The sequence below is a fragment of the Hermetia illucens genome, chromosome 2 (genome assembly GCF_905115235.1).
Source record: "Hermetia illucens chromosome 2, iHerIll2.2.curated.20191125, whole genome shotgun sequence".
NCBI classification, from domain to species: domain Eukaryota; kingdom Metazoa; phylum Arthropoda; class Insecta; order Diptera; family Stratiomyidae; genus Hermetia; species Hermetia illucens.
The window spans coordinates 93,899,155-93,911,526 of NC_051850.1; the positions used below are offsets into that span (position 1 = coordinate 93,899,155).

Sequence of the window (12,372 nt, forward strand, 5' to 3'; positions counted from 1 at the left end):
ACGTCATAATTAACGGGAATAATTGACCTTTGAGTGAAATATTAAAATTCCGCGTGTCCGGATAGCTGAGTGGTTAGAGCGCAAGGCTGTTGTACGGAAGGTCGCGGTTCAAATCTCGCTGGTGGCAGTGGGATTTGTATCGTGATTTGACGTCGGACACCAGTCGACTCAGCTGTGAATGAGTACCTGAGTCAAATCAGGGTAATAATCTCGGTCGAGCGCAATGCTGACCACATTGCCTCCTAGTGTACCGTTACGGTCTTGAATGAAGTGCTCTAACACACTTCAAGGCCCTGATCGAACATGGATTGTTGCGCCAATGATTATTATTATTATTAAAATTCCATTTATGAAGAATCTACTTCTCCCCAGTCTTTTTAAGTTTTGGTTTAAACACAAAACCTTATTAAAATCGGTTTACTGTCTCTCTGTCTGTCTGTCCGTCACACGCATTTTTCTCGGAGACGGTTGTAGCGATTGACACAAAATTTGGTAGAAAGGTGGGAACGGTTAACGCTCACGCATGCAGTGAGTTACATCCTTTTACGTCGAATTTAAGGGGGGTTCCCATACATGGAAAAGGGGGGGGGGTAAAATTTTTTTTAATAAAATATAGTCATGTTGGGTATCAAATTAAAGGTCTCGCTTAGTACTTTTCGAAGCCCGTCTTAGTTTTGGGATTTGTTGGAAAGGTGGAGAGTGCGGGGGTTGAAGTGGAACCCATTCTCAGAAACTACTCAACCGAAATATCTGAAAAAAATGTGGAGCGTATCAGGTTGATTATTACCAATACAGTGCTTTCCATGAAATGATTTAGTTAAATCGCTTTCTAAAAAATAAAGGCCAATAGAATTTTTAACTGTGACACGGAACTGTCAGGCACTCGCTCCTCACATCTTCTTCTTTTTCTTCAGCCTTTGTCTCCTCAAGTGGGATCAGCTCGTCGTGCTGGGTTTTGGCATTTTATTTTATGAAATGCCTGATCTGGATGTAATCGCGAGGCTGTTCAATCCCCATCTAACGTATCAACCCACCGTTATTTCGGTCGGCCTTTTGGTCGCCTACCATCGACTTCGATGTTCAGAACAATCTTGGCAAGTGACTTCTTGTTAGCACGAATTAGGTGACCATACCATCTGAGACGCCTCTCTCGATCCGTGTCACACCACTAGTCCAACGCAATATCTTCGTCTCCATTATCGCAAGGCCTAAAAATATGGGTATATGGAAAATAAAAAAAATTTTTTTCGATATTATAGTTCCAATAATAATCCAGTTTTTTTTTTTTTTTTGAATTTAAAAACAAACATTTCATTTGTGACTCAACATAACCCAAAATTATACATACAAATTTATTGTATGTGTAATAAGTCTGTATATATAACTTTTTCTATTTATTCTACAATCACAGAGAGGAAAAACCGCTCCCGGGTTGAAAATCATTCTAAACCTTTTTAATTAATCCGGCTTTGTTATATTTTTTTCTATTCGGGGGCCATTAAAAAAATCTACGCCCGATGAATCCTCCCATTTTCACTTTACTACAACTTTTCACCACACAATTTATTATTATTGATAGATAAACTGAAAGTGAAAAATAAGCAATACTAAGTGGTATTGCTTACTTTTCCCTTTTAATCACTTTGTATTAACAATAATGGTTTGTTAAGAAAATGATTAATATTCCCCCTCTTACAGGTTGAAAGGTGCCACCAATCAATTATTCAAATTGTCATTCCTTTTTGAAATAGGGAACGCCAACTATATTCATTGAATGAGTAATAGTGACCAATTTATTGTTATCTACACTAATAAGGCAAATTGATAGATACTTGTTGGGAAAATGCTGCAATTTTGTAGATATTCCGAATTTAGCGTTTGCGTGAGGATAGTCTAGAGACTTTTGGCCTTTTGCATTTAATAGTAGATAAATACCAGTATTTTTCCAAAGATAATTGACTCGTATTTATTTTCCCAAACTTTTTGGATTTTTTTCCAACTGTTGAAAACCTTCAAAAAACTTTTACAAGATGGATATTAAAAGAGAAACAATATAACTTGTTTACTTATACTTAATATCATATTATAAAATAATTTCTCAGTGCGCACAAATTGCATTTCTATTATGAGGTGTGCATGGGAATCTGGCTAGAATTGAAATAAGTTTTCAGTCCTAGACTATCTACTATCCATATAAAATGATATGTTTACGCTTGGGCTTTTAAAGTACCCATTGGATATCTTGCTTGTAAATAACAAGTTCAAGCCTTATCAATATCCTTGATTATTGTCATAAACCTTGCGTATATCAACATTTCACAAAACATATTGTGAAAGGATTTGCTATACAATATGATATCATGTTTGCTTTTTCCGCTCGGTTAGGTTTAACCGGAACTGAAACCCAGACCACATATACATATATAGGTATGTACATTATGCTGAATGACATAGATGACTCTTTATCTGGAATTGTGCCTTAAAAATTTTTTATCATGTCTACATTGAGAAGTTTTGCCGAGTTATAACTTGATTTATTTTCAATTGGCTTTGAAGCTCAATCTTTTTTCGATATTCAAAGATTAGACATGGGAATCAAATCAGAATGACCCCTTTCAAGATGACACAATATGAAGTCATATTATATTGAATACTTAGTCACGATATGCGGCAAAAGGAAGTTTTTGTGGGAAAATAATCATCATTGGAGTGAAAAGTGTGTGAATGGTTCAAAGTATTTAGGAAAGAAAATTGGAAGCAAAATGCAATAACTGCAATATAAATTCCCAACGCTATGGGTAAAGGATAAATCCTGTGCCGTAGCTGATTAAAAATTTTCTGGAGTCCGGAAACCACCCGTTTGGGTATAGCAGACCATGGAACTTCCCTTGATTATGCATTAGATCAGAAACTTATCATACCTCCTGTTTGCTTCTTTCTAGAACATACCTACCAAAAAAATCCACACTATCTTTTCTTATTTATGTTCTTTTCCTATTTTATTTTCCAATGAGGTGCCGCTTCAAGTTCATTATCACCAATATTAGTGACGCAAACCGAATCGACATTGATATGAATGTTTTACTAGTGAAACTTTTTACTGGCGATGGTGTCATTTCAAACTACCTTTGTAGTAGTAGAATTTCCATTAAATTATTGAAATTGATAAAGGGAATTCTCTTGAATGTTTGAAAAACAAGGGGTGTGTGACTAGGTTATATGAAGTTTTCATCACATTTCCTTTCAGTTTTTTAGGTTTTGATTTTATTAAAATCGGTTCAATGTCTGTCTGGCTATCTTTTTTTACAGGAGGTGGAAATCTTCAAAAAACTCTGGCCTGGGCACGCCAGAGTGTGGAATTTTTACCCACTAAAACCACCCCCGACTTCCCGCCTATTCCGTGGAACCACCTTTAGGTATTACATCACGGGGCGGAGTTACTTTAGCTAGGTCTCCTTCCGTCTACCCGCGGGGTTCGTAACCGCGCCTTCCTAATTTCTTCTGCTTTTCGCAGTTTTTCCTGGATTACAGCGATCATGGAATTGATCGCATCCCAGTCTTCCTGACAGGCTACCATTCTCCGGATAAAATTTTCCGGTGATAGCACTTCACCTAGAGTTTCTTCTAGGTTCCTCCTTTCTTCCACGAACCTAGGACACTGGGAGAAAACGTGCGCTGGGTCCTCTGGGACCCCGTCGCAGGTTGGACAACTAGGCGAGGTGCCCAATTTAAACCTATACAGGTATTGACGATATCCTCCATGGCCGGTGAGAAACTGGGTGAGATTATAATTGATCTCTCCGTGTTTTCTCTAGCCACTCCCCGATGGAAGGGATCAACCTATAAGTCCAACGACCCTTTTCTGACTGGTCCCATCCCTGTTGCCATCTGCTTATGGATATCTCCCTTTCGACTTTTTTCACCTGAGATAAGGGAGAGATGGACCTGGTGTTATCAATGTTCATCATTTCGGTTGCCAGGATGTCAATCGACATCATTCCCGAGATGACGAACGCTCCATCATCTGAGACGATCCTGAAGGCAGAACACACTCTTAGGTATGTTCTTCTGTAAACTGTACTCAGTTTATGTGTATTGCCTAAAACTTTCTTTTCCCCAAACTAGGACTGCATAAAGCATGATAGAGCTCACCATCCTGGCTATGAGCAGCCTGCACGTATGTCGTGGGTCTCCTACGTTCGGCATCATCCTTGCCAGAGCAATACTCGTGGTGGATGCTCTTTTACAAGTATGCTCTGTGTGCTGCTTAAAATTAAGTCCTCAGTCTATCATCACCCCCAAGTATTTGATGGCCGGCTTGGAAGTGATGATACGATTCCCGATTCTAATGCAGGCGTAATTTCTTTTGCGGCGCTTAGTGATGAGGGCCGCTTCCGCCTTTTCCTCCGCGAGTGCCAGTCCAGCACTCCCTAATCAAGCCTTAGCAACACTGATTGCTTCTGTTGAGTACAACTCAGCATCCTCGAGATGCTTTGCGACCACAACCAGTGCTATATCATCGGCGTAACCCACCACCGTGGCCTCCTCCGGAACCGGAAGGTTGAGTACATCATACATCATGTACATGATGTTTCACAGTAGTGGGCCCAGTACAGAGCCCTGTGGGAGCCCCGCGGAGATAACGTACTCTTTGGGTCCATTATCTGTCTGTCTGTCCATCTATCTGTCTGTCACAGGCACTTTTATCAGAAACGGCTATACTGATTAGCACGAAATTTGGTGAGAAGGTGGGAACTGTGGCCCCCAGACATGCAGTAAGTGATATCATTCTACGATGAGATGTAGGGGGGTCCCCATATAAAAGGGAAATGTAAACATTTTTTGTGGGGTATCAAATGAAAGGTCTCGATTAGTACTTTTCGAAGCAGTGTTAGTCTTGAGATTTATTAGAAAGGCGGGGAGTGGGAGGGGTGGAAAGTGATGATTTCTTTAACGGACCCATTCTCAGGAACTACCCAACCGAAAAATCTGAAAAAAATAATGAAGCAGCCTCTATATGGTGCCCGGGCCTCAAAATACTCTCCATATCGATATCCGCTCAAATTAAGTTAATAATAGTATATTATCATATTTTTGGGGAAATTGAGTAAAACCACCTTTAAGTGTATCCCAGAGTTATATAAGTAGTAGTATAAAATATAATATGAGGCATATTATCCCCAAGTTTGATCAAAATCATACTATTAGTACAAAGTTACGGTAGATCAAAGTTCACTTTATCGTGTAAATTTATTGCAATCGAATATCAATATCACACTAAAGTGGGTAATCTGACATGCTAAATGCATATACATAACGGGCTACATACAAATGGGATAGTTATACACTTAAATATACTCACAGAAGAAGCAAACAAAACCTTTCATACCTGAAGCGCCCAGCTTCCGGTTTCCCGACTTGTTTTTTCATGTGTTGGTCACATTTTTAGTATTAGAAATTTTACAACCACAGCCAAAAGTGCAATATTAAAAGAAGCTTTCCGTTACTATTACAATTAAGATACGAAATGACTATAAGTTCATTGAATACATTTTATTATTTATTTTCGCAAATCATTTTCTCACATAACAATCACGTTTCAGTAAAATATTGATTCTTCTAATTAAACGAATCTATTATAATAATAATTTAAAATAAACAAAATTGTGCGTGCGAAAGTGCGACAATCAGTTATGGGTGAATTACTAAGTTCAAAAATGCAAAGATTATAAATATTTCAACAAAGCTTCGTGCTACCTACTTTGTTCTTGATAAATTGCAGATTTCTTTTCCAGTTGAGCTACTTTAATTTAAATATGGGAATTTCGTTCTGTTCAACGAGTTGGACCTCTTAACTGTTTTATATGGGGGCAAATTTGCAAAATTTACAAATCCATTAATAATAGGTCCAATCTCCTCTAGCATACAGCCCGGCATCTTCGAGGGATGCTTATCATGAGATTTGGTGCATATTCTTCTGGAAACGACGTCCAAATTTTGTGAATTCGTCCCACAAGCTGCTTCGATTTGTACAGCTGATTTTTCGGAAGTCTCATCTTGATTCCAGCCCAAATATTTTCCATTGAATCAGTATCAGGGGGCTGGGATGGTCAATCCAAAGTCACGAGACCATTTCGCTCCTACCACAAGCTGCCACTCTTGCTCCAATGTCTTGGGTCGTTATTCTCCTGAAGAATCCAGTCCTTATTTTTCTTCCCGTACCATCTTTTATTACTCAGCAATAAAGCTTTATTGTAGATTTTCTTCATTTTCTTAGCGTTCGTAAACAGGCGCAAATTCCAAATCCGCTTTATAAGAGACATCTCCAACCGTGAACTTTCAGAGGATGTTTTAAGATCCTTTGGAGCAGTTTGCTGGAGGATGTGGACCAGAAATGATAATTAAAAGGCCTACAAAAATGATTCGTCGGTAAAGATATCGTTGCTCCAATAACGGCCTAAATCATCTCTCGCCCAATCCAGACGTTTTTGGACATGTTTTCCGTTCAGCATCGGGCTTTGGAAAGTACTTCGAAATTGCAAGTTATTAGCGAGCAAATGTCTACGTGCGGTATCTTCAAAACTTTTTGACAATTTCAGATCACCTTTACACAGAAATAATGGTGGATTTTTGTAAAGCAGAACACAAATCATTGTTTCCCTCTTTTTGCAACACTTCGTCAACGGAAGCGCGTCAAGGACATTTTTTACTTCTTTGAAACGATTCTATTGGTTCACGGGCTGTATCGTCTTGAGTCATTCTGGGTGCTTTAGGGGCAACAACAAAAAAACTGCTTCGAACCGCAAAATGTTTTTTTTTAGACAAATACCAGAATCGAACTAAATGTAGTAGTCATCTGTTTCTCTTTTATGAAGCATGAACGACTATGCTACCCACTGTATGAAACAAAAAAAATGCTGCATCTTTATTTACAGGCCGCTAGTAATCCTGGCTCTTCATTTCATAATATCATTGATTTTCTTCGTTATCCAGAAGAGCCTTTTCAGCTTCGCTTGTGGCCACAGAGGCTGTCGCTTCCTTCGCGGTGAATTATGGGGCAATGGTAATTATCTCTCATGACCAAGAAGGGGTTATTCTCAAATGTCTCATCTTCCTCCTCCTATTCTCTGGATGTAATCATTGACTGGTTGCATTTAGGATGTGTATCAGTCGAATTTGAATTCCGAATTTACACTTCAACATATTTCTTCATTTTCATGTTTTCATTTCTGTTCGGGGTTAAGAACACACTCAAAGTCTCCCCTACTTGTCATAAAAAGCGGGGGATAGAAATTTGTGGACTAACAATCTGCAAAATGAAAATTCAAAATACGGTTAACCATTGGTTTCTGAAATGTGCGTACGCTCCTCGACAACGGTATCAAAGGTCCCCAGAATGTTCGCTTTTTCGATATTTTTGGCTTAAACGCTGGAAGGGTGAGACTCTGGAAAGTACTCTCCGCTCCCCCTTGCGGCAATGTGCTTTTGTACTCCGAAGAACCAAATGGTAGCAGACACCAACCGGTGTAGAGTTGTTACTGATGGCAATAGCAAGGTGTGCTCTCTTGACCTAGGAGCCGGTTTCTGACAGCATTTTGACTTTAATTATTCTGTGAACAATTACACACAGTTCAGGAGACGCTTCCTAAAGGTGACATTGTGGTTGCAATGGGTGATCTGAATGCCAAGATGGACTCTGACAACATGTTGCTTGAACATGTGAAGGGGAAATACGGTATTAACCACCGTAACGATAATGCTCGGACGGTTGTGGATTTTTACAACTTCCACCGCCTCGTCATTGGTGGCACATTTTTCGAGCACAGAGTTTGCCGTAAGGTAACTTGGGTTTCAACTGATCGACATCGTAAAACCAAACAAACGGACCATTTTGTGTTTAGCAATAGATTTCGGAATTGCTTGGTAGATGTGCGTAACAAGAGAAGGGCTGGCTTGATAGGGATCACCATTTAATGATCTGGCAGGATTCGAGAGATGTGACCCCCCAAGTTCAACATAGGCCACTTGTATGATCTAACTGTCGTTTGACGGTTAGAGAACTATAATATCTTACTGACCGGACAGCAGGTACCTTGAGTACTCTGAGAGTATTGATGAGCATTAGGCAACTATCAAAAATACTCTTTTGGGTGGTGGTGGTTGGTCACATCCTGAAGGACGCGTGAGCATCACGCGCTTAAGGTCCGATACCTTGTGAAATCCCAGGAAGTTCAACATAGTGTAGTCGTTGCAAAAAGAAATAGAAACCAAATAAGAGCTTGATGGTTTTCCCGCTGAATTGGTGGGGTGTAGCGCGTGAAACACTCCCACCCGCCATTCCTCGCAGTTGAGCTTCAGTTCGCCCCAGGAATTACCGAGATGCCCGCATTCCTCCTCTATTGTTCTGCGCCAAGTGCCCTTAGGGCAACTTATTCATCCGCCATTTTAAGAGAGTGGATTCCACTGCACGTCGTAGCTTGCGATGCAATTGTTTCCTCTTCTTAATGTGCCACTATCCACTGCCACTTCTGCCATGCGATCACATCGCGTACGGGGGACATGCCTGTTCGCCGACCAAATTCCTCGTTTATGATATTATCAGGCCAGTATACTCGGATGATATAACGCAGACAGGTGTTGACGAAAGCTTGGAGCTTTTGAGCAACAATGGAGTTCCCATGCGCTATTCCTATTACACAGTGTAACCATAAGTTCTGTCAATACTTTGAAAATTTATTACTGCAAAGCTGAAATTATACAGAAGGTACAAAATAGTAGTAGTTATTCGAAATGACCGCCACGGTCCTTCACATAAAGCTTCAGAACCTTGGGCCACTTATCGATCGGCATTTCACACGCAGTTTTCACTATACTGGTCTCTTGGTCAAGTTTCCAAATTGAAGTGCCTACGGCGAGAGGCGGCCTCTTCAAGCTTATTCCACAGAGAATAACCCAATGGATTTAAGTATGGGCTTCCGGAAGGCCAGTCAGCTGACGCTATGAAATCTGGTACGTTCACCGATAACCAATTTTGAATTTTCTTCGCTTTGTGGGTTGATGCAGAATCCTGCTGAAAGTAGCAATCATTACCCTCGAACAATCTTTCATTTAAAGACTCAACTACGGTCTTTAACATCTGTTCATACACCACTGAGTTGGTCTTGATTCCAGTTTCACAAAAATGACTATCTGTCACACCGTGGTAGGAAACCCCCACCACCGTGGTAGGAAACCGACACCCCACTGACGGACGGTGGTGCTTCTTTTGAAGGCGTGGTGCTCGATCCGTAGCCTCATAACATGACCTTCTATATACCCGATCATTTTTGGCGATTAAATTTGTCCTCGATAGAAAAGATTTTGCGATGCTCCTTTTTACGAGGTGTTTTATCAGTTTTCTGCCTCGCTGAAGATGAATTTCTTTTAATTTAGGCGTAAGTAAATAGCTTTCTCAGCGTCTCTAGGCCCTTAACTGAAGATCGTCGGGTAAAATATGACTCATGGTAGGCGTTCATTTCACTCGACAAAACGCTTCTGTTTACGCAGCAAATTCTGATAAATTCTTGCATGAACAGCCTGCACAACATTCGGCTGTTGTACAGACCTCAGATACTCATCTCTCAGCCGACTTTCGATGTCATCTGTTTCTCTGTACCGCTGTAACGTGCGGTACGCGAATCGTTCACTTATGGATAGCGATTTAAGCGTTTTATGAATCTCTTTGGCCGTCTTTCCACACTCCTATAAGGCAACAATAGCAACGCGTTTCTCGTACTTATCGAACCTCATCTTTATGCTGCTCACGAACAACTAACTGTGGTGTGCGAGGTACTGACAGAACTTATGGCGATACTATGTATATACATACACAGCAATATAGAAAGAACATTAGCTGACTTGACAACTTGATCTTGGTGTTGAGATAATTGCATTTCCAGATTTTAGACAGAGCAGCGAAAGCGGTACAGCGCTATTAATTCGTCGGGCAACAGTTCGGTGTCATCGTTTGGAGAAACGACGTCTCCTATATTAATGCACATGGGAAGAGTGCGTGACCCGTCAGACTGAGAACCTCGGTTTTGTTGGTGTTTATCTTCAGTCCAACTCTACTTACCTCTCTTTCCAAATTACCCCAAGGTACATGGCTCAGTGAAATAAGAAATAATATCGGTGACAATATATAGCCCTGCAGACTCCGCTTCGACTTCAAGTTCCTCTGAAGTTTTACCTCGATTTAGCACCTGATATTTGGTGCCATCGATGCTGCTGTGATAATATCTCTCAATTTCTTCGTAATATTCCCCTACCGTAGAGCACGTCAGATACACTCTCTGTTCACCCTGTCGAAAGTTTTCTCGAAATCGATGAAGAGCGGGTGCAGCGAAGTTGGAAGCTCCGCAGAATGATGATAAGGATCCTGAGCGGAAACCGACCTGCTCTCTATTGATCAAGTTTTCGATATGTTCTATTATCTTTGCTACAATTGCAAATTCAAATTCAAATCGAGTGTCCTTCTTTGAAATCTCAAACATCATCCCCTTCTTCCACTCTCTGGGAAAGGTCTCGGATTGGCAGGATTTCCTGTAAGGAACAAATGTGCAGTAGCAGATCTGGAGAAACTACAGGACCGGCGCTGAGGGAAATAGCTGAGCCGATCGGCTTTACTCCCTTTGAGTGTATTGATAGCGAAATGATTTCTCTTCTATCTGTGGAACAGCTCATATCCGTATGTTACGGTGACTTGCCGATTCACCCGCAAGGGGAGGAACTTCACCGGATATGCTGCGGTTAAGAACCGTGATAAAGTGTTACTTCCACCTCTTCAGCTGCTCATCATCGTCACATTAACTCGCAGCGGTCAATAGAGCCTTCAATCGCTTCCGTTCATCGATCCGCTTCCGCGACTCCGCAGTCAGCCAGCTAGGAATTTGCAACATTGCTGTTGAAGTCTTTTGTTGAAGATCCGTGATTTTCTAGTTGATAAGTACAAGAAAAAATGGTGTCAAGTTGCGATCTGTTTCCGCAACGCTGGTACCCTGGAGACAACGGAGAAACTCATCAAGCCAAGATTTACCGATCGTCTAAGTTTTGACGTCGACGGCTTACACATTTCTTTTGATAGTTGGTTAGCAATACGTTGTTAGTAAGATTTAAGTAAATTTTGCTTATGAATTCGTTCCAGTTCCATTATTGCCGTTACAATCATATTCTTTATTCTTTTCAGATCACCACGTGCATTTCGACACGGCATCCCTCAAAGATGATTTCCAATCAGAGAAGACAGTCACATATCAACCAACAGACAACGGCATAATTGTGAACCTAGGATTCCTTCAAATTAACCACAGATACGCTGTCGACCTTAAACTTCCCGCTGAACTATTCGGCGAATTCTCCGAATCCCCGCAACTTGTACCTGATATTTCCACAACGCCTAGCCTTCACTGTAGGATAACAGAGTTCTCTGGAGCGAAACGCGATGAACACGATTACTTCGACATGAAAATCGAATTCTTCGCCTACAAGGAGAAGTTGCTGAAGGAGCAGCTGCACATAATGAACTCGAAAAAGTCCAAGGAGATCCTTAAGCTCGTCATTGTAGCACGTGTACTGGGCAAGGGCAAAGGAACGCCCATGCTGCGGAACGGCATCCATTGTATAGGAGTGGAGAGGGACGAGGAGTCGGAAGCTTCAGATTTCGCCGGCTTCGGAAATGGTGCTAATTAGTAGACTATCTTTAAGGGAGTTAGCTTTAGCCTATTGCATTTCATTCTTCCTCTGTTTTATTGTAATATTATTCGACTCAATGACGAATACAATAACACACACTTGTATTGATAACAACCTCTAGTTGATTTTAAAGTATTAACTATTTATCTAAAGTAATGTTTATGACTATTTAAGCAAGGTTGTAAATATTTTCTTTTATAAATAAAGTGCGGAAAACTCCATTTTTGTGATAAGTTTTACGGTGTTCTTCGCACCGGTCCTACCCGAAAATTACCTCCCATGCATTCACTAATTGAAGTGGTTATTACTTCTCGAACAGCTATGGCGAAACTCATTAAAAGTCTAGCGTAGGCCAATGAGCTGGTAAGTATGTGCAAGGCGTAGAATGTTTATTGAGTTCGAAAATATTAATCTAGTCGTTTTCCTTTCAGTTGGGGGTGCAGTTGCGTTATATAGTATGTGCAGAAGATCCAAGATATAATGAACTATTAAGCACCATTAAGCAGATCCAATATAATTGGACGTCACAGTTGCTGATTCATTTCATCAGGGTGTCGACGACGATAGAAATCAAATTTAATAGATAAATTGTTGGTAGATTCAGTAATTGTTCATATGCATCATTAAACGATATGCATGCAT

At 40.6% G+C, this 12,372-nt stretch overlaps 1 protein-coding gene across 2 annotated transcripts in view; it reads left to right on the forward strand.

The window, feature by feature from the left end:
- Positions 1-11,951, forward strand: part of LOC119649686 (UPF0687 protein C20orf27 homolog) — a 316,347-nt gene extending 304,396 nt beyond the window's left edge. For both annotated transcript variants that reach the window (XM_038051948.1, XM_038051949.1), the window contains one exon: positions 11,225-11,951. In XM_038051948.1, the coding sequence (XP_037907876.1) occupies positions 11,225-11,727 (503 nt within the window). In that variant the 3' untranslated portion in view covers positions 11,728-11,951. The remainder of the gene's footprint in view (positions 1-11,224) is intronic.
- The last annotated feature ends 421 nt before the right edge of the window (positions 11,952-12,372 follow it).